Genomic DNA, 27,724 nt, shown 5'->3' with positions numbered 1-27,724 from the left:
GTTTGTCGGTTTCACGTCACAGTTACTTTTTTAGCCAACCACTAAAATGACATATAGCACGAAAACCCCAGTAGATACAACACAGATGCATAGAGCACAGTGAGGAAGCTGGTAGCTGCAACCATGTCCAAGGAGAACATCTATGCAAACATGAGCAAGACTACTGACCAGATCAGACAGAGGAGCAACACAACTCAATGTCCAGGTAAAGAGATAAAAGCAAATAAAGCAATAAGGGGGATGATTTAATGCACCTTCATACAATCAGATAAACTCAGATAGACACTATAGAACTAGAAAAGTTACTAAACTCACTTCCATATGGATGATAAAAGTATTAGAGTCGACACCAACAAGGTGGAAGCCAAGTGAGTGTGTATGAAGGTAAGCTAGTCATGCCTCCTAGGTTCTTGAGAAAAAGTTAGTTCTGAAAATATTCACTTTGAAGAGAGACGCAGCATCTATCAGGAAACACAGCGGTATCGTTCACTGTGGAAGTGTGTCTCTGATGCCTTGTGTTTTCCAGTGAGCCTCAGCAATGTAGCTGTTTGTGTTTCCCAGGATCTGAGTCTGCAGGGAGACGAGACCACAGACCGGCTGTAGTGTGTCTGGGGCTGCTGTGTTTCCTGCTGCTGATGGCCCTCATAGTGCTGGCTGTTTACTGTGAGTCTGTTAATACTGTGATATTACTGCTAGTGTCCATCAGCTGGGTGAGTTAGGTCACTGTCTGTCTACTGTGAGTCTGTTAATACTGTGATATTACTGCTAGTGTCCATCAGCTGGGTGAGTTAGGTCACTGTCTGTCTACTGTGAGTCTGTTAATGCTAAGGGTGTCACGATCCTCCAAATCCTCCATTCGATTACATTTTCGATTCTAAAGTCACGGTTCGATTCGATTCTCGATTTAAAAAAGAAAAATTTGAAAGCACAAGCTATGCCATTTTAAGACTTTTAAGCAATATAATAATATCTGACCTTTGTTCGCGATGTACCAGACACTACATTGTCAAATTTAAAATGTTTATTAACAATATAATGTAACAATAACTTATATCTTCAGTCAATTGGAAACTTATACAAAATAACCTGCCATCTAATTTCTCTTTTGTAACTGCAGTTTTCTTCACAGATGATGACATTCAAGTTCACAAAAAAAAAATAGCAGTTTCAAGTTCTTGTTAAAGAGGAATATGAAAAGAGAACTGCTAAAAATATTGCAAAAATACTGTCAAAAATATTAACTATTTACATTTATATGGGCAGATTTTTTTTTTATAGTTTCATGTTCTTCTTTAAGAAAATGAGAATGTCCACATTCTCTGTGGAGAGGGCCGCTCTTTGAGATGTCACAATGTCCCCAGCTGTTGAGAACACTCTTTCACTTGCCACACTTGTTGCTTGTACAGCAAGATAACGTTTGGCAAGCTTGGACAAATTTGGGTACTGGTTCTCATTATCTTTCCACCATTTCAGTGGATTTGAATCCACAGAAATTACTTTAACCATTTTGTATAGCTGAATCTCGTCTTTTACAACATCAGGCCATGGTTTGGTTTCTGATGATGATGCAGTGGAGGCTGTGCTGAAAAAACCACCAAACAGTTCACTGAGTGCTGTTCTCTTTGCTGGGGGGCTGCCTCCACTGGTTGCTACAGTGACTGTATCCTCTGCAGGGTTTTGGCTGGATCCTTCTCCTGAGGCATGAGACTGAAATAGTCACACACAAAACACTGTTGTTTAAGGTAATAAACAGGCAGAAATTATATTTAAGTGTGACAATAACAAACAGAAAGGATATTGTGATTAGTCCTATTCATGAAATATTATGAATGTGAAATTATGTAAATACAAAAAACAAACTACTTTAACTTAATCACATTAGCCTATTAGCATCACATACCTGTGTGGAATGCTCTTGCAAGATTTTCTCCTCCAGACAATTGAAGATCTCATTCCGAGATATGTCATCCAGGTGGGGGAAAATTTTAAACCTAGGATCCAAGGCAGTGCTCTCATTCAGGAACTGTTGAAGTCTTGGGTCTGAATACCTCTCTTCAAAATTTGCCTCTATAGCAGATTTAACATCCTTTACAATTGTTGAATCTGTGTCACTGTGTTTCAAAGATGTCAGGATGGTGTGTTGTAGGGGCATGACCATAGACACAGTAGGCTGCTGTTCGGAACTCATCAAGGTTGTAACTGTTTTCAGGGGCTTCAGTACCTGACATACATCTTCCAGAACAGTCACATCTTGATCAGAGAGAGTGATAAGGTCTTTAGCATTTTTTTTTATGTCTTTTTCAAAAAGCAAAATAGATAGCAGCTTGTTGCTCTAAATAGCATGTGATCATGTCATAGCTGGAGTTCCACCTTATAATGACATCTTGAACCAGCGTGTGAGGAGGAAGCTGAAGCATATCTTGTTTTGACTTTAAGACGGCTGCTGCAGTGGTGCTTCTGTGGAAAAAAGTGACCACCCTCCTGACTCTGCCCAAAAGACGGGAAATCTGGTTTACTCCCAAACCCTTCTGGGAGGCCAAATTCACAGTGTGGGCAAAACATCCAATGTGTGGAGACAATCCAGCTGCATGTGAGGCATTGACAATGTTCTTTGCATTATCAGTTGTCACAGGAATTGTTGCATTTTGTCTGTTCAACTTCCATTCCAGTGCCACTTCCCTCAGCACTTCTGCTAAATGTTCACTTGTGTGAGCTTCATATACTGTACGGGGCGAGTTTGAAGTACTGGATTTTGAATTTCCCAGTCATCATTAATGTAATGCGCTGTGACAGTCATGAAGCTCTGTGTTGCTCTGGAGGTTCAGCAATCTGTAGTCAAGGCTACTAAATGTGCACTGCTAAGACCTTCAATAACTTTCTCCTTCACATTATTGTACATGGAGGGTATCACCGTAGCTGTGAGATGCGTTCTACTTGGGATTTCGTAGCACGGTTCTAGCACGCTAATTAAATGCCTAAAACCAGAGTTTTCTACCACTGAATAAGGTCGCATGTCCGCGGCTATAAATACTCCTACCGCGCTTGTACTTGCCTTTGCACGTGTTGAGTTACTTGGAAGTTTTATTCCAAATGAAGACGGGAGAGTAGTTTGTGTTACACTTGTCGGTTTAACAGATACATCTATGTTTTTGTGGTGCCTGGGGAGATGCCCTGCCATGTTAGTCGTGCTGCCGGTGGAATAATGTGGTATACGTACATAGCAGAGCTTGCAAACTATGTTTTTTTGTCGACAACACGAACGTTGTCAACATAACTCACTGGAAATCCAAAATACTTCCACACCGGCGACTTCAGTGAAAGAGGAGGGGGTTCAAGTTCTGTCGACGGGTCTCCTGCGTCTGCAGTTGCCATGCTATCTTTTGGCTGTTTGTTGTAGCTGTTAGGTTGACTCGCAGCACTTCAACAAGCATGTTTTTTTTTTTTTCGCTTGGCAAGCCAAGCTGACATGACATGGGGGCGTGGCAGCATCGACAATTCCATTTTTTGATTTGATAATCGAGATTGAGCATGAATTTCGATCGATTTCGATTTCAAATCGAAAACGTGACACCCTTAGTTAATACTGTGATATTACTGCTAGTATCCATCAGCTGGGTGAGTTAGGTCACTGTCTGTCTGCTGTGAGTCTGTTAATACAGTGATATTGCTGGTTGACCAGTTTGAATGTTTCAGTAAATTTCAGAATGGTCTGTTTTTCCTGACAGATAGCAGAGTTATTCAGCATGCAGAGACAGAGCACAGCACCCTGCAAAAAGAGAGAGACCAGCTACTGCTCAATTACAGTCTGCAGACTGCAGAGAGAGACCAGCTACTGCTCAATTACAGTCTGCAGACTGCAGAGAGAGACCAGCTACTGCTCAATTACAGTCTGCAAACTGCAGAGAGAGACCAGCTACTTATGAAGTATAATAAATACTGCAACAAGAGTGAGTAAATGATTTATCTAAATTGGGGGACCCAAGGTGTAACATTTGTGTGTAACCTTTACTTACTGTAATGCCCAGGTTAATGTAAGTACCCGATTCATAAGTAATCGATTCAGTTTTGATTTGATTCAGTTTTGATTCGATTCAATTCACCTTTAAAACACATTCATAAGAACATAAGAACTATACAAACGAGAGGAGGCCATTCGGCCCATCGAGCTCGCTTGGGGAGAACTTAACTAATAGCTCAGAGTTGTTAAAATCTTATCTAGCTCTGACTTAAAGGAACCCAAGGATTCAGCTTGCACTACATTATCAGGAAGACTATTCCATACTCTGACTACACGCTGTGTAAAGAAGTGCTTCCTTAAATCCAGTTTGAAATGTTCTCCCGCTAATTTCCACCTATGGCCACGAGTTCTTGTATTTGAACTAATGCTGAAGTAACTATTCGGTTGAACAGCATCCAAACCTGTTAGAATCTTATAGACCTGGATCATGTCCCCCCTCAGTCTCCTTTGCTTGAGGCTGAACAGATTTAGCTCAAATAACCTTTCCTCGTATGACATTCCTCTAAGACCAGGAATCATTCTTGTGGCCCTACGCTGCACCTTTTCTAAGGCCGCTATGTCCTTTTTAAGATATGGTGATGTTACGGCCAAAGCAATGACCGCAACATAAACAAAACCAAAACCGACTGGTTTTAGGGTTTTTATTTTACAACAAATAAATATAAACACCAACGCAAATGTCCAGGAACCACGAGAGAACAACAAAACAAAAGATCAACTCAACAAAAATCTCAGCAGCAGGAACACTCAGCGTGGCATCGAATATCCTACAAATCTCTCTCCGGTCCAGGTAGACCCAGGGCCCAGGGCTTTAGTAGGGAAAACTCCACCCATCCAACAGGTCTCACCTGTAAACAATTAGAGATTGAAACCACCACCTGCAATCTAAGAAAACCTATAATGCAGTCCTAAACAAAATAAACAAAAACCCAAAGAGGGGCGTAACACCCCCACACTAAAATGGTGACTCCAGTCTCCATAACCAAGGAAAACCCCCAATGCCGATATTCCCCCCTGCAAAAGAAAAACACAAGTTTAATAATTTAACATACCTGTAAAACTACAGAAAAGAACCCATCACAAAGGCACCCTAGATAAAGTATCAGCAATAATATTATCTGTGCCTCGAATATGCCTGATCTCTAAACTAAATGGTTGCAAGATCAAACTCCACCGCATCAACCGATATTAGCATTTCTCATACGATCCAAAAATTTTAAAGGATCGTGATCACTGTACACCACAACCTTATGGGAAGCACCTATATAAACCTCGAAATGCTGAACTGCCAGGACAAGAGCCAAGGTCTCCTTCTCTATGGTGGAATACCACTGTTGATGACAATTAAACTTTAGAAAAGAAGCAAACAGGGTGATGAATGTCTTCCTCAATAGGGCTTTAACATATTGATGTGACAAACGCCTCTTTTGGCGCCGATCTGGTGTTGCTATGACATAATCTCGATCAGAGATCCTCCGTTCTACCACATAAGGACCACTGAAACGAGCCTGTAAAGACGACCCAGGTATAGGCAATAACACAAAAACTTGCTCACCCACTTAGAAACACTTGGCCAAACACACGAGACGTAAAGTTGGAACCCTGGTCAGTTTGAATAACCTTAGGGAGACCAAACAATGTAAAAAATTTTAACAGTTCCTTAGTTACAGCCTTAGCAGTGATCTTCCTCAAAGGAACTGCCTCTGGAAAACGGGTGTTTACACACATCACTGTTAATAAATATTGATAGCCATCCTTAGACCGCTCAAGTGGGCCAACAACATCCACAATCACAAGGCTGTCCAATCACAGGAATAGGGTACAAAGGAGCAGGAGGAATAGTTTGATTAGATTTTCCAGTGATCTGACATACTCTACAAGTCTTACAAAACCGAACCACCTCCTTCTTCACCCCAGGCCAAAAGTAGTGTTGTAATACACGGTTAAGCGTTTTAGTGACACCAAGGTGTCCAGCTAGACCATCATGAGCAACTTTTAATACATCACCCCTGTAACAAGTTGGAATTACAACTTGGTATACAAAGCTCCACTCTTCGGGGGCATTATAAGGCCTCCATTCCCTCATCAGAAGTCCATCACGCAGAAAATAACAGAGAGGCTCTTTATCAACCTCAATCTCAGATACCACAGACTGGAACAGAGTGGCTAAAGAGGGATCTGCCTTTTGGGCAGTAATGAAGTTTACCTTAGAAAGAGGATTCACACCATCAGTTTTACCTACTTTCCCCACAGGACCAGATAGAGAAACAGGGGAAGAAAGCTCAGATTTCAGAACCTCTCCTGGGGAAACAAAGAAAGTATCAGACAGATCAAATACGTCCCTATGTAGAGGAGTCCCCCACAACATTTACATTCCGCTTTGTCATCGAACAAGTTACAGCGCAAGCAGGAAAGACGTCAGGATGTTTTAAAACACACTCATGAACGTCGAAACGATCAGGAACTGTAACGACATGAGGAAAGACAGAACCAGGATTACCCCACACATTACTACCGGCCAGATCATTCCCCAATATAAAAGTTACACCAGAAATAGGTAAACTTTCACGAACCCCAACAAGAACCTTACCTGTAACCATGCTAGATTGCAAATAAATCAAATGAAGTGGGACAATAGTGGAGCCCATTTCAAACCCACGCACTAAAACGCTAATATCGGTTTTGGTTTTGTCCGATAGAGGCAAAACCCCAGCCAAAATAAAAGACGGTGCTGCACCAGTACCACGCAGTATACGGACAAAGGTAAACTGCTTACTACTGGGAAGTGGAACAAACCCATCACTCATAAAAGGCGCATACCCCATCCTTACATGCTTAACTTGTCAACTCAATATCGAAATACTCCGCAAGACTCAGAAGTTGTTCGTTAGTTAGAGACTCAAACACCTCCGGAGATGGATTCTCCACAAACTCCCACACTACCGAAGCCATGTTTTTTTTTTTTTTTTTAAAACCCAAAACATACAAACAAACGGCTGCATTTTAACAACTTAATCTAAAGTGGTCATCAAAATTCCCTACAAACACATGACCACAAGTTGTCCAATCAAAAAACCACGCCACTAAAACTGACAAACTGCCGGGTTAGGTCAACTAATCGGGTAAAACCCAAACAAAGCAGCCAACAAAGACCCAACCCAAAATACAGCTTGTTAATCGCTACACTCAATAGCGCACAACAAAGCGACCACAAAGTAGGCTATGCTGGACGTAAAACAGCCCGTCACTGCCACATCCCAAGCCTGACTTACAAAGCAAAAAATAAAAAAATCTAACTCACCTTCCCCACTAGTCTTCAATGGTTCCCCGACCCGGCGACTTTAAACATTAAACTCGCGAGCAGGGAGCCGACCGAAAACACAGTCTACTCCCATACCCCGAAACGTACCGAGTCAGAAATCCCATCAAAAACAACAAACTAAAAAAATAAAATGACAGACTCAGTCTGCCCGCCGGCTGCCTAATTGGGATGTGCAACGACTCAGCGGTCACCACCTATCAGCAAACTCACCACAGGGTCGCACGCGAACGGCTACTGAGATTAACTCAAAAGATCCCGGATGAGCCCCCAATTTATGTTACGGCCAAAGCAATGACCGCAACATAAACAAAACCAAAACCAACTGGTTTTAGGGTTTTTATTTTACAACAAATAATAAATATAAACACCAACGCAAATGTCCAGGAACCACGAGAGAACAACAAAACAAAAGATCAACTCAACAAAAATCTCAGCAGCAGGAACACTCAGCGTGGCATCGAATATCCTACAAATCTCTCTCCGGTCCAGGTAGACCCAGGGCCCAGGGCTTTAGTAGGGAAAACTCCACCCATCCAACAGGTCTCACCTGTAAACAATTAGAGATTGAAACCACCGCCTGCAATCTAAGAAAACCTATAATGCAGTCCTAAACAAAATAAACAAAAACCCAAAGAGGGGCGTAACAGTGACCAAACCTGTACACAATATTCTAGGTGAGGTCTCACCAAGGAATTGTATAATCTTAGCATTACCTCCCTTGACTTAAACTCCACACACCTGGAGATATACCCCAACATCCTATTGGCCTTTTTTATTGCTTCCCCGCACTGGCGAGAATGAGACATGGAAGCATCAACATACACACCAAGGTCTTTCTCATAATCAGCTACCTTTATTTCAGTAGGTCCCATAAAATACCGGTACTTTATATTTCTGCTCCCTACATGGAGTACCTTACATTTGTCTATGTTAAATTTCATCTGCCAGGTGTCAGCCCAGTCACTAATTAAATTTAGATCCCGCTGTAGCTGCTGAGCCGCTAGATCAGTATCTGCTACACCACCCACCTTGGTGTCATCTGCAAATTTCACCAGTTTACTGTATATATTGGTGTCTATATCATTTATGTAAATTAGGAACAAAAGTTCACTTATTTAGCTGGTCATTCACTTATTTGCAAAAAAAATTACATGTATTGTAACAACAAGAACAGTCACAGCACCATTAACACTGCAGCACAGAGCAATGTAACTCTTGAAGTGATCATTACATGATGCAAACAAGAGAATGATAAAAACTATATAATAAATGAACAATAAGCATTATAGTTATAGTCCTACTTACCCATAAATAGACCAAAAGACACTCAGTGACAAAAAAAGTTAAGGACCCAGATGGAGTGGTGGAAATGAAATGAATCTGCACGCGGTGAAAGGTCATGTGACTGTATCGTAATGATTATAGTGTCAGATCAAACAGAAAACAGAGTTGGCAGTATGGGCACACTGCTGGTGTCATGTCAGTAGGGTGTGGCACCCCCCCAGGCCTGGATATATGCGTCGTTATGGTGCGGGAGGGAGTTGTACAGCCATTGTATTCTCTCCTGAGGCAAGTCGACCCATAGCTGTTGTAACTGGCCCTTGAGATCCTGCAGATTGGCACTGGGTCTGAGTTGACGTCTGAGCTGATCCGACACATGTTCAATCGGGGAAAGACTGGGGGACCTGGCTGGGCACAGGAGGACCTCAACATGACATAGACAGTCCATAGACACATGTGCCATGTGTGGACGGGCGTTGTCTTGTTGAAAGACTGTACTTGCAAATCGAATTCTTTACATACCTATCGCTGGTCCGACCAAATTTCATCCATATCGGACCTTTTCTCCTGAGTGCTTAACGTTTTTTGTCACTTAGTGTATTTTGTCCACACATTTCCCTCTGTAATTCTTGTACCCAGCCAGAAATATAGAATAGAATAGAATAGAATCTTTATTGTCATTGTAGCAATGAGACATTGTACAACGAAATTAAAGTGCAATTCTCCAGTGCAAAATAAAAACAGTCACTCTGAAAGAGCCTGAACGCTACTTTCTTTCGTACCTACAAACAAACAGTTACAAACAAACTACGTATTGCACTTGTTTCCTTAGCCAGTTTTGGCATGAAACATAAGGCTGTAATGTAAACAAAATAACACTGTAGTAATGTAAACATGAACGGTGCCCTGGCTCAAATTGACCACCTAGCAGTGTTCAGCATGGTAATGACTGAGGGGTAAAAACTGTTTCTCAGTCTGTTTGTTTTGGTTTTTATGGATCTGAAACGTCTGCCTGCCTTGCGTTCCTGAGACAACAGGAGCTGTGAAATTCTTCAAGTGAGGAGAGAGGACAGTCAACTATCCTCTGAGCAACCTTAATGACCCTGTGAAGCTCTTTTCTGTGTCCCGCTGTGCAGCTGGTGAACCATGCACAGAGACAGTAGACCATGATGCTCTCTACTGTGCAGCGGTAGAAGGACACCATCAGTTTCTCTGCGATGTTGTTCTTCCTGAGAACCCTCAGGAAGTAGAGTCTTTCTTGGGCCTTCTTCACTACCTCTGCAGTATGTGTCCCCCAGGTCAGCTCCTCGCTGATGGTGACTCCCAGGAAGCGGAAGTTTGAGACTATAGTTTGAGAATATAGAAAGTAAACCAGGCTTTTAGTAGCTTTCAACATATTTTTATCAAGTATTTTTGTTGGATTTTCAAAGAGAGAAAATACAGGCACTGACAAGAAGACCCGCATCATAATTTACACCTGAAGAGAGTTAGGAAAACAATTAACCAGCCATACATCCATACGTACCCCCCAACCCTCCCTACCCAAAAAACCTGAGCAGCCCCACCTCTGTCAAAAAAGGGAGGAAGCAAAGAAAGAAAAAAGGGGTAATTAAATGGACTGTTGGCTCTCTGTGGATTCTAATTAGCTGAACTCTAAACAAGGGACAGAATTTACAAACGAGAGAATCCCAAGTCCTATTGAATTTGTCAGAACAACCCCTCATAGCAAACTCGATTTTCTGTAAGCAGAGAAAAGACTTTAGGTCTGCCAGCTAAGAATTTGAAGGTTGGAGCTTTTTGTTTTTTCACTGTAGCAGTAAACATCTACGGGCAACTAGGGAGGCAAAAACTATCAAATTCTTCTCTCTAACTGTAAAAAGGGCATGGTCTTCAGGAACTCCAAAAATAGATGTTGAAAGGCTTGGAAATACAGGCTTTTTAGGGTCTTTTGAAAGTGTGTCATAAAAGGAGAACCAAAAGAGATTCAGATTTGGAGAAGAATAAAATATAACTGGCCAATGGCAGAGAACATCCGTCTCAGGTGTTGCTTATGTTAAAGAGCCTAAGTGTAATTTTGATTAAGTGAATCTTATCTTAAATTTAAGACAAGACCTTAAATATAATCAATGTCAAACTAGAGCAAAACGAGGTAGAATTCACTGTAACAAGGACATCCCGGCACTGTTCCTCTGAATGGATAATTCCAAGTTCTCTCTGCAGATTCTCCCTAATTGTTAGAGATGATGAAAAAGAAGGGAGTCATAGTAGCAAATCCATCACACCTGAGATGATTCTATGAGTTGCAGGGAGAGTAAGTGTCATGCCATGGTCGTCCGATCCTCTCGTGTTGCATGCCCCCTCATCTACCCCGTGTGGAATCTCCATGTTACCAGCTGTTTCTCATTGTTGCATATAATATATATATAGTCTGGTGTATATAAGTCTGCTTTAGAGTATGTTTCCCCAGTCCAGTCATTGATGTCAGTCTCTCATCTGATCCATGTTCCTGATTTGTCTTCCTCCTAATAAACCCTATGTTCTCCCGACTCCTTGACTCCTGTTCCTCTTTCCCTGCTTCGTGCTGTTCGCTGCACAACAGTAAGAATTTTTATCAATAAGAGAGTAGGCAAAATATTTTTATATTTTAAATATTTTAAAAATATTAAAAAATATTTTTATATCCAGTCAGCACACCCCAGGAGCAGTAGGGGAAATAAAATGTGCAATTAGCCAAAGTAGGGGAGACTAGAGGCAGTGCAAACACTTAGGTGAGGGCAGTATGTAAGGCTATGGCAGCATAAGTATGAGGCAGGTGGGAATGCAGGCATGGGGAGTCCCTGAACGTCAGCACTCCAATTCCATAAGGGGGGGTGGGGGTGAAGCTAGAGTGACAGACTGACAGTTCAGCTCATCCAAAGCCAATGGCACCGATCCCCACCCAGCTCTACACCTCACACTGTTGATATAGTGGTGATGTCACATGTGAAGGGAGAGACACGACCCAACCGCAGCTTTTGATGGAGCTGCTATGGGTATTTATTTGAAACCAGGGGTGTGTGGTTGTGGCTGCAGAGGTGGCAGACTCGAGCTCTGACTTATCTGAGTGAACAAACGCATAATGAAAATCATAGCAATCTTCAAGACGGGACTGTGTGTTTGGTCCTCAGGTTACATCTGTCCATTGGGTTGGAGCAGATTCAAATGCAGCTGTTACTACATTTCCACTGAGGAGAAGACCTGGAGTGACAGCCGACAGGCCTGTATGCAGTTAGGAGCCGACCTGGCGATCATCAGCAGCAGAGAGGAGCAGGTGAGATAAATACAGGGTTTAACGGTATTTATGTTTGTGTGCCCTGTGATAGACTGGCATCCCATCCAAAGTGTAGCCCCGCTTTATGCCCTGTGATGGACTGGCATCCCATCCAAGGTGTAGCCCGCTTTATGCCCTGTGATGGACTGGCATCCCATCCAAGGTGTAGCCCCGCCTTATGCCCTGTGATAGACTGGCATCCCATCAAAGGTTTAGCCCTGCCTTATGCCCAGTGATGGACTGGCATCCCATCCAAAGTGTAGCCCTGCCTGATGCCCCGTGATGGACTGGCAAACCCTTCCAAGGTGTAGCCCTGCCTGATGCCCTGTGATGGACTGGCATCCCATCCAAGGTGTAGCCCTGCCTGATGCCCCGTGATGGACTGGCATCCCATCCAAAATGTAGCCCTGCCTGATGCCCCGTGATGGACTGGCATCCCATCCAATGTGTAGCCCTGCTTGATGCCCCGTGATGGACTGGCATCCCATCCAAGGTGTAGCCCTGCCTGATGCCCTGTGATGGACTGGCATCCCATCCAAGGTGTAGCCCCACCTCATTCCCTGTGATGGACTGGCATCCCATCCAAGGTGTAGCCCCACCTCATTCCCTGTGATGGACTGGCATCCCATCCAAGGTGTAGCGCCGCCTTATGCCCTGTGATGGACTGGCATCCCATCCAAGGTGTAGCCCCGCCTTATGCCCTGTGATAGACTGGCATCCCATCAAAGGTTTAGCCCTGCCTTATGCCCAGTGATGGACTGGCATCCCATCCAAAGTGTAGCCCTGCCTGATGCCCCGTGATGGACTGGCAAACCCTTCCAAGGTGTAGCCCTGCCTGATGCCCTGTGATGGACTGGCATCCCATCCAAGGTGTAGCCCTGCCTGATGCCCCGTGATGGACTGGCATCCCATCCAAAATGTAGCCCTGCCTGATGCCCCGTGATGGACTGGCATCCCATCCAATGTGTAGCCCTGCTTGATGCCCCGTGATGGACTGGCATCCCATCCAAGGTGTAGTCCCGCCTTATGCCCTGTGATGGACTGGCATCCCATCAAAGGTTTAGCCCTGACTGATATAATGACAAGAGGAAAACTGGTCAGGGAGGCTGCCAAGAGGTCTACAGCAACACTGAGGGAGCTGCAGGAATTTCTGGCAAATACTGGTTGTGTTCTACATGTGACAACAATCTCCCATGTTCTCTATATGTCTGGACTGAGGGGTAGAGTTGCAAGATGGAAGCCTTTTCTTACAAAGAGAAACATCCAGGCCCAGCTAAATTCCCACTGAGGAGAAGACCTGGAGTGACCAGAGACACTCGTAATATGTGGAAGGGCATACAAGCTACTACGGACTATAAACCATCACCTTCCCCCTGTGACAGCGAAGCTACTCTCCCAGACACCCTGAACACACGTTTTGATGCACTAAACTGCGAACCCACAAGGAAATCTGCTCCTCTCCCTGATGAGCAGGTAATCTGCCTGACCACAGCCACAGTGAAACACACTCTATCCAGAGTGAACCCACGGAAAGCTGCTGGCCCAGACAACATCCCGGGGCGAGTGCTTAAGGAGTGTGCTGACCAGCTGGCCGTCGTCCTCACCGACGTATTCAAGACCTCCCTGACTCAGGCCATTGTTCCAGTGTGCCTCAAGACCACAACTATCATACCAATCCCAAAGAAATCAGCGGTGACCTGCCTCAATGACTACTGTCCTGTGGTCCTTACTCCGGTCATCATGAAGTGCTTTGAAAGACTGGTCATGAATCATATCAAAGCCACCCTACCCAGCACTCTGGACCCACTCCAGTTTGCCTACTGCCCAAATCGGTCAACCGATGATGCGCTTCACCTGTCGTTAATGTGCCTGGAATAGAGAGATTCTCATCTAAGGATGCTGTTCATCTACTTCAGCTCAGCTTTTAACACCATCATCCCTCAGAGACTGTTTCTCAAACTGAGCGGGCCGGGCCTCAGCACCCCTTTGCTGAACTGGATACTAGATTTCCTGACTGACAGGCTTTCCGCATACATGGAGGAGGTGGCGAGAGTGGCTCAGTGGTGTAAGAGCAACAACCTCTCTCTAAATGTAGACAAAACCAAAGAAATGATCATCGATTTCAGGAGATCCAGCACTGTTCACCCACCTCTCACCATTGACGGCGCTGTGGTTGAGAGGGTGAAGAACACCAAGTTCCTGGGTGTCCACTTCACCAAGGACCTCTCCTGGTCCCTCATCTCCACCTCCATGAGGGCTCGACAGCGTCTGCACTTCTTGCGGAGGCTGAAGAGAGCAAGCTTCCCCTGACCGATCCTCACCACATTCTACACCAGCACCATCGAAAGCCTGCTCTGTACCGATCCTCACCACATCCTACACCGGCACCATCGAAAGCCTGCTCTGTACCTATCCTCACCACATCCTACACCGGCACCATCGAAAGCCTGCTCTGTACCGATCCTCACCACATCCTACACCGGCACCATTGAAAGCCTGCTCTGTACCGATCCTCACCACATCCTACACCGGCACCATTGAAAGCCTGCTCCAAAGCTACATCACTGTTTGGTACGGGAACTGTAACGTCTCGGACCGTAACACACTTCAGCGGGTAGTGAGAGCAGCTGAGAAGATCATCGGTGTGCCCCTACCCCCCCATAAAGACATTTTCCAGAACCGCTGCTACAACAGAGCCGATAACATTGTTAAGGACCCTTCCCACCCGCTACACAGAATCTTTTCCTTCCTACCGTCCAGAAAACGGTATCGAAGCTTCCGCTCCGCCTCTACCAGGCTGTGCAAGAGCTACATACCACAAGCCATCAGAACTCTGAACACACACTGATATCTGGACTGACTCTCTTTAAATTCCTCCTAAACACCATATACAATCTACCTCTAAACAGCATATACAATCTACCTCTAAACAGCATATACAATCTACCTCTAAACAGCATATACAATCTACCTCTAAACACCATATACAATCTACCTCTAAACACCATATACAATCTACCTCCAAATTGCAACTGCACTTTACTTACTTATGAAGGTTACATCTTTGCACTATTTATTCATTATCTCGATTGTCGATTGGGCGCCGACGCGAGTGGCAGCATGTCCTTTAGCTCCGTGTCTTTGTGTGTTCTCTACGTCTTTTTGTTTACTTTTTTTTTACTCTGTAACTTTGTATTACACAATCTGAGGAGTGTCTTTATTCTATCCTGTGGATATGGAACTGGAATTGCAACGCTCTGGCAGCAAGAAACTTGTTTTTACAAGGAATCAGCTGGTCACGCTACGGAGGAATGCTCGCGACGTTCACGTTAACATCCCCGAGGAATTGTGGTGTTTTCGGGGCTGCCGAGCCGGAGTCAAGGTGAGGGCGAGGCGACGGGAGAGAAAGTGGAGATACAAGCCCTCAATTCCATCGATAGTGATGGGGAACGTGAACTCACTTGCTAACAAGACTGATGAACTGGCTGCTTTGGTAAGGAACCAGAAGTTGTTCAGAGAATGTAGTCTGATATGCCTGACGGAGACGTGGATAACTAGCTGCATCCCCACTGCTAACATAGAGCTACCGGGATTCAGCGTGGTTCGCTTGGACAGAGATAACAAACTTTCCGGCAAGAAGAAGGGAGGGGGACTGGCGCTGTACATAAATAATAAATGGTGTAATCCTGGTCATGTTACAGTTAAAGAGACTGTATGCAGTAAGGATGTGGAGTTACTAGCGGTTAGTCTCAGACCGTATTACATGCCGAGGGAGTTCTCGCACGCCATTTCTGTCTGTGTTTACGTTCCGCCACGAGCCCTTCCGGAGACAGCGTGTGACGTCATCCACGCTACAATTGCAAGGCTCCAAACTCAACACGCAGATGCCTTTTTTGCGATCTCTGGGGACTTCAATCATGTAACACTGGATTCTACCCTCACTAATTTTTATCAGTTTGTTGAATGCCCGACTAGGAAAAATAGGACAATAGACCTCATGTATGCAAACGTGAGGGATGCATACAGCTCCACCCCCCTACCCCCACTGGGAAAGTCGGACCACAACCTCATTCATCTTCAGCCAAGGTATAAGCCACAAGTACAGAGGCTACCAGTTGCTACACGCACCTTCAGGAAGTGGACACCAGAAGCAGAGGAGGCCTTGAGAGACTGTTTTGAATCAACTGACTGGAGTGTGCTACAGAATGGAGAGGATCTAGAGGAGGTCACACATTGCACAACGGACTACCTGAACTTCTGCATGGACGTTGTAGTTCCCACAAGGACTGTGCGCTGCTTCCCTAATAATAAACCTTGGGTGACCAGTGATGTCAAAAACCTCCTTAATAAGAAGAAGAGGGCGTTTAAGGATGGTGACTTAACTGAACTGAGGCGTGTGCAGAAGGAGCTCAAAGAGTGTCTGAAAGAGGCAAAGGAGTCTTACAGGAGAAAGGTTGAAAGGAAACTGGAAGAAAACAACATGAAGGAGGTATGGAAGGGGATGAAGCAGATCACAGGATGCGGGAAAAACAGCACCAGGGCGGAGGGGGATGTGGCTAGAGCAAATCAACTAAATAATTTCTATAACCGTTTTGAAGACTCTGCTACTACTGCGAATGGCCTTGCCATTGTAACTGCTGCAGCGACCACCCCAACACACCCCCCACCATTGTCTGCTGGCTGCACAGCTAGCAGCCCAACGCCTCCATCAACAACCTGGGACATTCCACTGGACACTGATTGCTGGGCATTGTCTGCTGACGTCTCAGCCATCAAACTCACACCTCCGTTACCAACCTGTGACATTCCTGTGAACTGCGGGGCAGTGTCTGCTGATGGGTCTGCTGGTGGAACAGCCATCAAACCCACACCTCCTTTGTCAACCGGTGACATTCCACCGCAAACTCCCCCCTCCCCCCCACCACTACTACCAGACTCTGCAAGTGTCCCCTCACCCCCCACTATTACTGTGGACCAGGTGAGGAGAGAGTTGAAGAGGCTGAAACCGAAAGCTGCTGGGCCAGATGGCATCTGTGCAAGATTGCTGAAGGCTTGTGCTGTGGAACTGGGGGAGCCACTCCAACATATCTTCAACTTGAGTCTGCGTCTGGGGAAGGTACCTACACTGTGGAAAACATCATGCGTGGTACCGGTTCCCAAGAAGCCACACCCCAAAGAACTCAACGACTTTAGGCCTGTTGCCCTCACCTCACACATAATGAAGACCCTTGAGCGGCTGCTGCTCCACCTTCTCCTTAAACCCCAGGTTCGCCATGCACTTGACCCCCTACAGTTTGCTTACCAGGAGAACGTGGGAGTGGAGGATGCCATCCTCTATCTGCTACACAGGGTGTACTCTCACTTGGACAATGGAGGCAGTGCTGTGAGAATCATGTTTTTTGATTTCTCCAGCGCTTTCAACACCATCCAGCCCCTTCTGCTGAGAGACAAACTGCTGCAGATGAGAGTGGACCCAAGCCTGGTGACCTGGATTACTGATTACCTCACTGAGCGGCCCCAGTTTGTTAGACTGGGGGACATCACATCTGGGGCTGTGGTCAGCAGCACTGGGGCGCCACAGGGAACTGTTCTCTCTCCTGTACTGTTCGCCGTGTACACCACAGACTTCAGGTACAACTCTGAGTCGTGCCATATGCAGAAGTTCTCTGATGACACGGCAATTGTAGGCTGTATCAAGGATGGGCAGGGGGCTGAGTATAGGAGCCTTGTGGAGGACTTTGTGGGATGGTGTTGTTACGATCCAGTCTAGGGTTGGACCGCAACAAAGTGAAAGGGAAGGAGGGATTGGGGAGGACAGGACAACTAGGGCTAGGAGAAGGGAACACGGGACACAGAGGGAGTCTTTTTTTATAGTTTTTTTTATAGTTTTTCACAAACACAATACAAACACTAGGTGTAACGAACGTCAGGAGTGACAAAGGCCAAAGAAACAAACAAAAGCACATCTACCGAGTAACCCAAGCTGAGCTACCTAAGTGAACACAAAGAAAATGGTGAAATGAAACAACAATGCCTAAATCTATCTCCCTGACCAAACAAACAATAATCCCCACGTTAACGAATAAACAAAAAGGCAGACACTCCCTACACACCTAGTGAAACACGAAACACCAAGCCGAGGCAAAGGTATCAAAAGGGAAAACCGAGAGGCGAAGTCGAAACACAGGCGAAAGTCCAAAACCAATCAAGCAATCAGAAACAAAGGCGAAAGTACAAATAAGGGCGAGGCGAGAATCGGAAGTCAAGGGCAAAACAGTCATACACGATCAATCAAACAAAGCAAAAGCGAACAGAGAGCGAGCTAGCAGGCGAGAAGCAAGTAGCGGGCCTCGAAGGGACGAAGCGGCGAACTCTTCAGCCGGTGAACCGGAAACAGCTCCGAGGGCAAGGGAGGCGGGGGCAGGTCCTGAGGGCGGAGTCGAGGGGGCGGGCGACCAATCGGCGAGTGGGCAGGACGTCCGAAGGACCTGCAGGCATCCTCCTAAACTTACGGCACGTAACACTTACGGCACGTACCCGAAACTTACGGCACAAATTCCTTACGGCACGTAACCCGAACTTACGGCACGTAACACCCCCCCACACAAGAGTGAACCCACACGGGTCACCAAAATACACAGATCCCAAACAAAAAACAACAAAAACCACAAAATAAACATAAGAAAACAAACAGAACGGAACTTCAGGGGAGGTAACAGAGTGATTAGGATCCGGGGTCACAGACTCAATCTTCGAAGGTTTATCCAGCAACGGCACAGACATGAACGTGTCCTCGAGGTCAATGTCGGCAAGCTGGCGCCGCTGTGCACGAGTAAGCACACACGCAGGAAACACCGTCGGGTGTTCCACCGCTACATCATTTTCACACAGCACAGGGTCCAGAACGACTTCGGGTAGAGGAACGATTCTCTTCCCCGCTATGTCATTCCCAAGAATAAACGTAATGCCTGGGACAGGTAACTGGGGCTGGACAGCTACCCGCACGTATCCCGAGAAATCGGGAGTACACAAATAAACGGTGTGCAGGGGAACTCCAGCCACACACAAATCAATTCCCTGCACTAACACATCCGTACCACAGTACGTATTGACAGACAGGGGAATAACCCCTTCCACCAAGAAGGACTGAGCGGCTCCCGTATCCCGCAGGATAGTCACAGGGTGCCGAGCATCAGTCACACTGAGCGAAACCAACCCAGGAAATACAAATGGTTCGAAAGCAGCGTCAATACGAGAGGACGAGGGCGAAGAACTGTCGGGGCAGGCAGCAACATTTACTTTCCTAGCTGCTGATCGAGCTTCCTTGCGCTTTAACACAGGACAAACAGATATAATATGGCCCACTTCGTGGCAATAGAAACACTCGCGTTTCTCCACGGGTGGTGGAGACGATGCTGACGAGGGGGAGGATACGACTGGACGAGTTTTACGTGGCAAAGGAATCGGAGTAAACACAGGTTTGTGGGTCAAAACGAACTCGTCAGCGAGGGTGGCAGCTTCAGTTAGCGAAGTGACCTTTTGCTCATTCAGGTACACTACCACTCGATCAGGAACACAGTTCTTAAATTCTTCTAACAGGACCAGTTCCTTAAGCTGGTCGAAGGTAAACACACCACTAGCGCCGCACCACTTATCAAACAAGACGGCTTTCTCGCGTGCGAACTCCACGTATGTTTGGCTGGCGGATTTGGGAAGATTTCGAAAGTTCTGCCGATAAGCTTCCGGCACTAACTCATAAGCGCGAAGCACAGTAGCCTTCACAATGTCGTAATCCAGGCTCTGCTCTAACGCAAGAGCCGAACAAACTTCCTGTGCCTTACCCACAAGCTTACATTGCAGTAACAGTGACCAAAGGTGTTTGGGCCAGTTCAATGTCATAGCAATGCGCTCAAAAATGGAAAAGTAGGCGTCTACCTCATTTTCCCGAAACACAGGAACAAGACCGATGTGTCGGCTCACATCAAAGCTCGATCTACCAATTTCCGGGGAGACAGGCGAGCTCAAGGGAGACCGGGGACGGGGTCTAGGAGCGTCTTGGGCGTCAGCCTGGTCTCGGGCGGAGCGAGCTGCGGGTGGAGGTGTACCTGGTGTGGGTACCTTACGCGGAAGAGGCATTGGTTTTTGGTCGCCCATGCTCATCCGACGTAACTCCAGCTCCTTCTCAGCCTCCATCTCCATAGCCCGGACACGGAGTAGCTGAGCCTGGTACTCCTGTCTCTTAATCTCAAGCTCGAGCTCCCGTAGCTTAATCGTCAGCAGTAGGTCCTCCCTGGTTGAGCGGGGATCTCCAAGATCCATGCGGTGTCCACTCCCTGGATCGTCGCTGCTGGCCTCCGCTACAGCAGACATCCGAACCGGGGTGGCAGCAACACTAGGGGATCCACCCAACTCAGGCAGTATACCTTGCTGAACCAATTCATCGAGCAGAATTTGCTTAACAACCCGCTTGGAAGCCTCAGCGGGAACCAAAATGTTAAAGAAGTCTGCTATCTGTAGCAGATCATCCTTGCGGCACACATCAAATTGTTCGAGTGTGGGGTAAAGGGTGAACGCAACAAGGTCGAATTGGGCCATCACGATTACTGCAATCACCACAACACCCCCCCACACAAAAAAAATCCGCCAGACAAGCACGAAAGGGAAAGAAGGAAAGGACGAGCCCCCAATTTTGTTACGATCCAGTCTAGGGTTGGACCGCAACAAAGTGAAAGGGAAGGAGGGATTGGGGAGGACAGGACAACTAGGGCTAGGAGAAGGGAACACGGGACACAGAGGGAGTCTTTTTTTATAGTTTTTTTTATAGTTTTTCACAAACACAATACAAACACTAGGTGTAACGAACGTCAGGAGTGACAAAGGCCAAAGAAACAAACAAAAGCACATCTACCGAGTAACCCAAGCTGAGCTACCTAAGTGAACACAAAGAAAATGGTGAAATGAAACAACAATGCCTAAATCTATCTCCCTGACCAAACAAACAATAATCCCCACGTTAACGAATAAACAAAAAGGCAGACACTCCCTACACACCTAGTGAAACACGAAACACCAAGCCGAGGCAAAGGTATCAAAAGGGAAAACCGAGAGGCGAAGTCGAAACACAGGCGAAAGTCCAAAACCAATCAAGCAATCAGAAACAAAGGCGAAAGTACAAATAAGGGCGAGGCGAGAATCGGAAGTCAAGGGCAAAACAGTCATACACGATCAATCAAACAAAGCAAAAGCGAACAGAGAGCGAGCTAGCAGGCGAGAAGCAAGTAGCGGGCCTCGAAGGGACGAAGCGGCGAACTCTTCAGCCGGTGAACCGGAAACAGCTCCGAGGGCAAGGGAGGCGGGGGCAGGTCCTGAGGGCGGAGTCGAGGGGGCGGGCGACCAATCGGCGAGTGGGCAGGACGTCCGAAGGACCTGCAGGCATCCTCCTAAACTTACGGCACGTAACACTTACGGCACGTACCCGAAACTTACGGCACAAATTCCTTACGGCACGTAACCCGAACTTACGGCACGTAACAGTGTAGAACCAACCAGCTGCAGCTGAACATCACCAAAACCAAGGAAATGGTAGTAGACTTCAGGAGGTCTGCCCCTCCACTGCTGTCTGTCACCATTGACGGGGTGAATGTGGAGACTGTCAGTACATACAAGTACCTGGGGGTCCACCTTGACAATAAACTGGACTGGTCTGCCAATACCGAAGCACTTTACAAGAATGGACAGAGCAGGCTCTACTTCCTTAGGAGGCTGAGGTCCTTCAATGTCTGCAGCAAACTCCTGCTCATGTTCTACCAGTCTGTCATGGCCAGTGTCCTTTTCTATGCTGTGGTATGCTGGGGAGGCAGCACTAGGAAGAGGGATGCTGGACGATTGGACAGGCTGGTGAGGAAAGCTAGCTCTGTGGTGGGCATGGAGCTGGAGTCACTCACATCAGCTGCAGATAAGAGGACCCTGAGCAGACTGCTCTCAATATTGGACAATGACCATCACCCCCTGCACACCACTTTCTCCAAACAGAAGAGCATGTTCAGTGATAGGCTCCTGTCTCTGTCATGCAGAACTGACAGGCTCAGAAGGTCCTTTGTCCCTAGGGCCATACAGCTCTTCAACATCACACTGAAGGGAGGAGTGTGATGGCCTGTATAACACACTGCCCCCCTGTTTTTTTCCCTTTGTATTGTTGCAGTATGTATGTGTGTGTGAATGTCATAGGTCTGTGCGCCTATATGTATGTACAATGTGTATAAGCTACTGGACACCTAAATTTCCTTCTGGATAAATAAAGTATCTCTATCTATCTATCTACTTATTTATTGCCTGTTTGCACCTTGCATGCCCTGTTTACTGTGATGTTAAGTGTTACTATATGTTACTCTATGTTACTATATGTTGCACCGGGGCCATAGAGAACCGTTGTTTCATCACTCTTTGTACATGTATGAAGCTGCTGATAACAATAAAGTGACCTCCTTGAAAAACCTCCTCCTTGAAAAACCTCCTCCTTGAAAAACCTCCTCCTTGAAAATGTTTGTCACTAACAAACAGAAAACTTAGCCATTAATGCAGACTGTAAGATGGTAGAACCTCACCTGTACAATATTGTTCAAAACATCTTCTTGCCTTGAACTACCTTGCCTCTGGCTGTCCAATAAGCTACTGTACCATGACAAACCAGAGGAAAAGAATCACAGTTATTTACAGTCCAATATCATCCCCACTTGCTCCAAATGAATAACTTTCATAATGTGAGTCTTCATTCATTGTGATATTTCTTAAACTGTAGGAGTTTATGAACAGCATTCCTGGAGAATTCTGGATTGGTCTCAGTGACACAGAGAGAGAAGGAACCTGGAAATGGGTGGATGGAACAACAATTCCTGTAGATGAAGGGTAAGACCAGCCTGAGCACAATTACAGAGAGACGTAGAGAGAAAGGCCAGGATCAGCATAAGTACACAGACAGACAGTGAATGATCTCATTCATCAATGTTACAGCGAGACTGATAGGAGAAGAGTTAACAGAGCCCTTCTCCATACAGCTGTTGCACAATATATATATGCTACTGTAACAGTCTGTATATTACAGAAACCAGTAGCCTGACTGCTGCTCCACCTTGATCACCACACTACTGTCCACACCATTATTGTTACTTTACCATTAAACAGTACAGTACTCTGACCTGGAGATCAGATAATCTGAACCACTGACCTGTCTGCAGATACTGGTGGTCTAATCCAAAGCAGCCCGACTCCAATGGAAATGAAGATTGTGTGGAGCACAGCACCAGAGACCCTGATTCTGGATGGAACGACCGTCCATGTGGTGGTGTTTGGAAATGGATTTGTGAATCTGTACCCTGGTGTTAACCCACATATTAATGGCCACTCACTGTTCACTATAGACAGAGTCAGGGTGAAATTAATTTTATCTTTTCTTTTGCTTCATACAAAGTCTTTTCCATCTAAAATAGGAAAACAGCCCTTTTCTTTGTTTCTATGCGGTTAAGAGATTGTTGCTCTTTTTTCTTTGTATTTCCCATAATACTTAAAATGCTTTTTAAATACCATGTGCAGCTAAACAATCGTAACAAAATCAGTGTGAGGGTTCAGAACATGAAGATCTATCTGCACCAATGCATCATGGGTAGACGGGAAGAGTCCAGCCGAGCCTGTCTGTGAGAATACAGACATAATACATGTCAATGGAACAGCACTGGGGGAGTTAATCTCACACGACCTTAAAGCTTAAAGGCTTTGGTCAGAAAAATGAAAGAGGTGTCAGCTGCCAAGTGAGTACAGGGATGAGGCCTTAGAGTCCAGGATCAGTGAGGGCCAGGAGAAGCAAAAGCCGGCCTTTGAGAGGGAACAGGAGTAAGGAAGAGGCTAAAGGAACAGGTTTTGACATGTAAAATCGAAGCTCATCAAGAAATTGTTGAATGTTTAAAAAAGTTAATATTTAAATGGAAGAAAGTATATAAAATTACAAGATACTGTAGCATGCAGTTCCACTCCTAGAAGCTAGATGGCGGTTAGTCATTTTGTTGTAATCGCTTTATGCTGAGCTCACAGGAACTCTCAGTCTTCATGTATTGGGTACAAGTTAAGGAGTGGTTTGCTTCATCTAGTACACATGTAGTACAGTTTTAAGCCATCCACTTAAGATATGCTCCCAAGATGTTTCAGAATGCAGTAGTAATGTGTTTCAAAATATATTTTGCCATTTTATGTTTTATTTGTGGTAATTCATTGTTGTTGATATGGAAGGGTTGTAAGAAAACCACTGAAATATTTTGCTTATTAAAATTTAATACAGTTTTCATTTAAAAGTGTTTTATGTATCTGATTTTAATGTTTTAAGAAAGTAACAGTCTTTATGTGCACAAGAAATAAATCAAAGAGTGAGCGGATTTTCAAGAGCAAGGAACCCCCATGTGTCTGGTTGTCCCTTTGTCCACAACAAATGACACAATGCAGAGCGGCCAGAAACACCAAGGAGAGGTGATGCAGTGCGTTTGCCGGCTACGCGCATGGAGAGGTGATGCAGTGCGTTTGGCGGCTACGAGCATGGAGAGGTGATGCAGTGCGTTTGGCGGCTACGCGCATGGAGAGGTGATGCAGTGCGTTTGGCGGCTACGCGCATGGAGAGGTGATGCAGTGCGTTTGGCGGCTACGCGCATGGAGAGGTGATGCAGTGCGTTTGGCGGCTACGCGCATGGAGAGGTGATGCAGTGCGTTTGGCGGCTACGCGCATGGAGAGGTGATGCAGTGCGTTTGGCGGCTACGCGCATGGAGAGGTGATGCAGTGCGTTTGGCGGCTACGCGCATGGAGAGGTGATGCAGTGCGTTTGCCGGCTACGTGCATGGAGAGGTGATGCAGTGCGTGGCACAGTTTGGGTAACAGGACCTTGATTATTGTCTTCTGCGCAAACCACATACAGATTTATCAATTGAAGAGCAAATTTCCAAAGTTCACTCCATCCAATGGATATGTTTTCAAGAACATTCCTGTAGACTTGATGAGGTTTAAACATTTAACATACGTTCTTCACTGGATTACATTAGTCAATACTGTAACTTGCGTTATACACGACTATATTCACAGTAAAAAAAAAAATGGACTAAGTGAGTTTTGGAACTATGCTCTAAAATTTGAAATCTCTGTAACAGGTACTTTCCTTTTGAATGAAACAGCCTTAAAAAGGTTATGGTTCAAACCACAAAGTTGGGACCTGAGGAAGAACCTTAACCCCAGGTGCTCCAGTAATTGACTGACCCTGCCTTCTCAAAAGAAAATGCACTTTGCTTTTGATGAAAGAATCTGAAAGTGTCACATCTGAGTGTGAATACTAACTGTGTTGAGTAGAAGATTAAGCAACAGAGGGAAGGAGGGGTAGGGAGAGAGTGATGTGAGGAGGTGTGTGTCTATGTGTTTATGTGTAATAATGAGTCTTGGAGCGAGAGACAGAGAGAGAGAGACTATAAAAGCGATAAAGAGGGGAGGGACTGGCTAAATGAAAGATGCGGTTGAGGTCAAGGAAGAGAGAGATGAAAAAAGAGATGCAGAGGAGGGACCTAGGGGGGCTTTTCCAGCTTCACCCAGGGGTTTGTTTTGAGGATGTGGGCTGTAAAGGCTGCACTGTGTGTCCTGCTTCCCATCGTAACTAGAGTGTAACGCATCGATCAGTGGAAGACATACGGTGCATCTGTTTGACCCCTGGAAGATGGAGAGAGTGTGTGGGTGAAGCAGGACAGTGCTGAAAGGCGGGAATGCAGCTCACAGGCTGGTTTATGAACACTGGTCTGGGGTCTCAGTTTATCATGGCTGAATTACCACCAGCAGGGTCTTGCATTGGCTCACAGAGCTGTCTGTCAAGAGCCTGAAGGAAAGCTCCGCCCCTCCTCATAGGGCATATTCATAGATCCCTCCTTGGCTGCAGCAGCCAATCCTAAACACTGACTTAATATTATACTTCTTATAGCACCGCACCTTCAGGGCGGAGAGTTTGATTACTGCTGAGGGACACTGTGCCCAGAAGCTTGTATTCATGCTGCATTTGGTCATGGTTGGTGCTGCATACAGCAGTGATACTCCACCAGACCAGCAGAGGGCAGATCCATTCATCCATTGTCCAACCCGCTTATCCTACTGGGTCGCGGGGGGTCCAGAGCCTATCCTGGAAGCAACGGGCACGAGGCAGGGAACAACCCTGGATGGGGGGCCAGCCCATCGCAGGGGGCACTCACACACCATTCACTCACACATGCACACCTAAGGGAAACCCCACGACAACACGGGGAGAACATGCAAACTCCACACACATGTGACCCAGGTGGAGACTCGAACCCAGGTCCCAGAGGTGCGAGGCAACAGTGCTAACCACTGCACCACCATGCCGCCCCCAGAGGGCAAATGTACTGCAAAAAACACTAATACAAGAAGGGTAGTGAAACGGGTAAAATTTCATAAGGTAATATGGCATAACGTGACATTTTCAAATCTGTAATCAGCATAATACGGCATACAGTGGAATTTTGAAATCCTTACAACAATATTAGCCAGACCCCCCAGATGGGTTTTATCTAAAAAGATGTCAAAATGCGGGAATAGTGTTGCTTTTCAAAATACTGTAAACAGCACAATACAGTCTGGACAGTATAAATAATCAGGATAATAAAAATGTAAACATTAGATATGGGGATAACTCCGCACCTCGTGCAGCTATTCCTCCTCTACTATTTCTTGCTTGACCTTTGCTCTGTGAAAGTCGGTGCTGCCACCTACAGTAACACCTAGTTAATTATCTTGCAAATGCACAGTCGACGTGCACAGATGCACATGATCCCTGCTGGACAAAAAAATGGGGACTACACATATGCCATCTGCAGCTGCCTGGTGCAAATCGCGGATGATGAAATTAGCATTACATCACCCTGAGTGTGACCAATAGCGACATGACAAAGTGTAGTATTAATTGGCCTTTATGCTCTCCCTGGGTTTGTCAGACGTCCACAATCATTTCCTTCATCTTGTAGATGCTGAGCAGCAGATTGTGGGCCTTGCACCACTCCAGCAGCTCGCTCACCCCCTGTGTGTGTGCAGACTCACATGCATCGCTTATGAGGCCCATCATGGCGGTGTGGTCTGCATCCTTTATGATGTGGTTAGAGGTGGTGCTGGCAGAGCAGTCTGATGTCAGCAGTGTGAAGAGTGGGGGTCTGAGCCAGCAGTGTGAAGAGTGGGGGTCTGAGCCAGCAGTGTGAAGAGTGGGGGTCTGAGGCAGCAGCCTGGCAGGTCCTACAGGAAGCAGCACCCAAAGGCCAGAATACTTAACATAACTGTGTACTTAACATGCTTCACAGGCACTGGGAGTTCAGAAGGACGACCCCCAAGTCAGGCGTTAAGTCTGTTTGTTCACAGAGTGTCACATGTAATGTAAAATATCTACAAAGAGTGCAGGCTAGTATTCTAGCCCTATAGTTCTATATTGCCTGGGCTGGTTACGAATCGTTGCCATCTTCTTGTGCCGGAAGTCCTGACTAGCAGAAGCTGGATTCTGTTATGTAAGCAAATGCATTGTGTTTTTATCACAGAAACAGTGGCTATTTGGAAGATTCTAACAATTTTCCATTTGAATGGACTTCAGGGTACAAATCAGCAGGTTAGAGACATGTACCTATGACTGGCAGAGTGATCATATCACTGTCAGCCCTTCAGCAAGACCCTTAACCCCAACTGGTTCACAGATGCTGGCTGACCTGCTCTCTCATACTCACCTGT

The 27,724-nt window shown here is 45.9% G+C and overlaps 1 protein-coding gene across 1 annotated transcript; it reads left to right on the top strand.

Annotated features, from left to right (window-relative positions):
• The first annotated feature begins 80 nt into the window (after positions 1-80).
• Positions 81-24,337, top strand: LOC140590819 (uncharacterized). The gene is made up of 6 exons (XM_072711857.1): positions 81-205; positions 562-663; positions 3,726-3,947; positions 11,789-11,931; positions 22,730-22,836; positions 23,166-24,337. Exons 1-6 carry the CDS (start codon positions 124-126, stop codon positions 23,311-23,313), a joined length of 804 nt encoding a protein of 267 aa, XP_072567958.1. The 5' UTR covers positions 81-123; the 3' UTR covers positions 23,314-24,337.
• The last annotated feature ends 3,387 nt before the right edge of the window (positions 24,338-27,724 follow it).

The sequence above is a fragment of the Paramormyrops kingsleyae genome, chromosome 5, assembly GCF_048594095.1.
Source record: "Paramormyrops kingsleyae isolate MSU_618 chromosome 5, PKINGS_0.4, whole genome shotgun sequence".
Taxonomy (NCBI): domain Eukaryota; kingdom Metazoa; phylum Chordata; class Actinopteri; order Osteoglossiformes; family Mormyridae; genus Paramormyrops; species Paramormyrops kingsleyae.
This window is presented reverse-complemented; position numbering and strand designations above follow the sequence as displayed.

Excerpts from the sequence above, each read along its gene's own strand:
- LOC140590819 (XM_072711857.1), top strand. The coding sequence starts at position 124 with ATGTCCAAGGAGAACATCTATGCAAACATGAGCAAGACTACTGACCAG. Across the intron at positions 664-3,725 it reads CATAGTGCTGGCTGTTTACT|ATAGCAGAGTTATTCAGCAT; the intron begins GTGAGTCTGTTA and ends TTTTCCTGACAG. Across the intron at positions 3,948-11,788 it reads TAATAAATACTGCAACAAGA|GTTACATCTGTCCATTGGGT; the intron begins GTGAGTAAATGA and ends TTTGGTCCTCAG.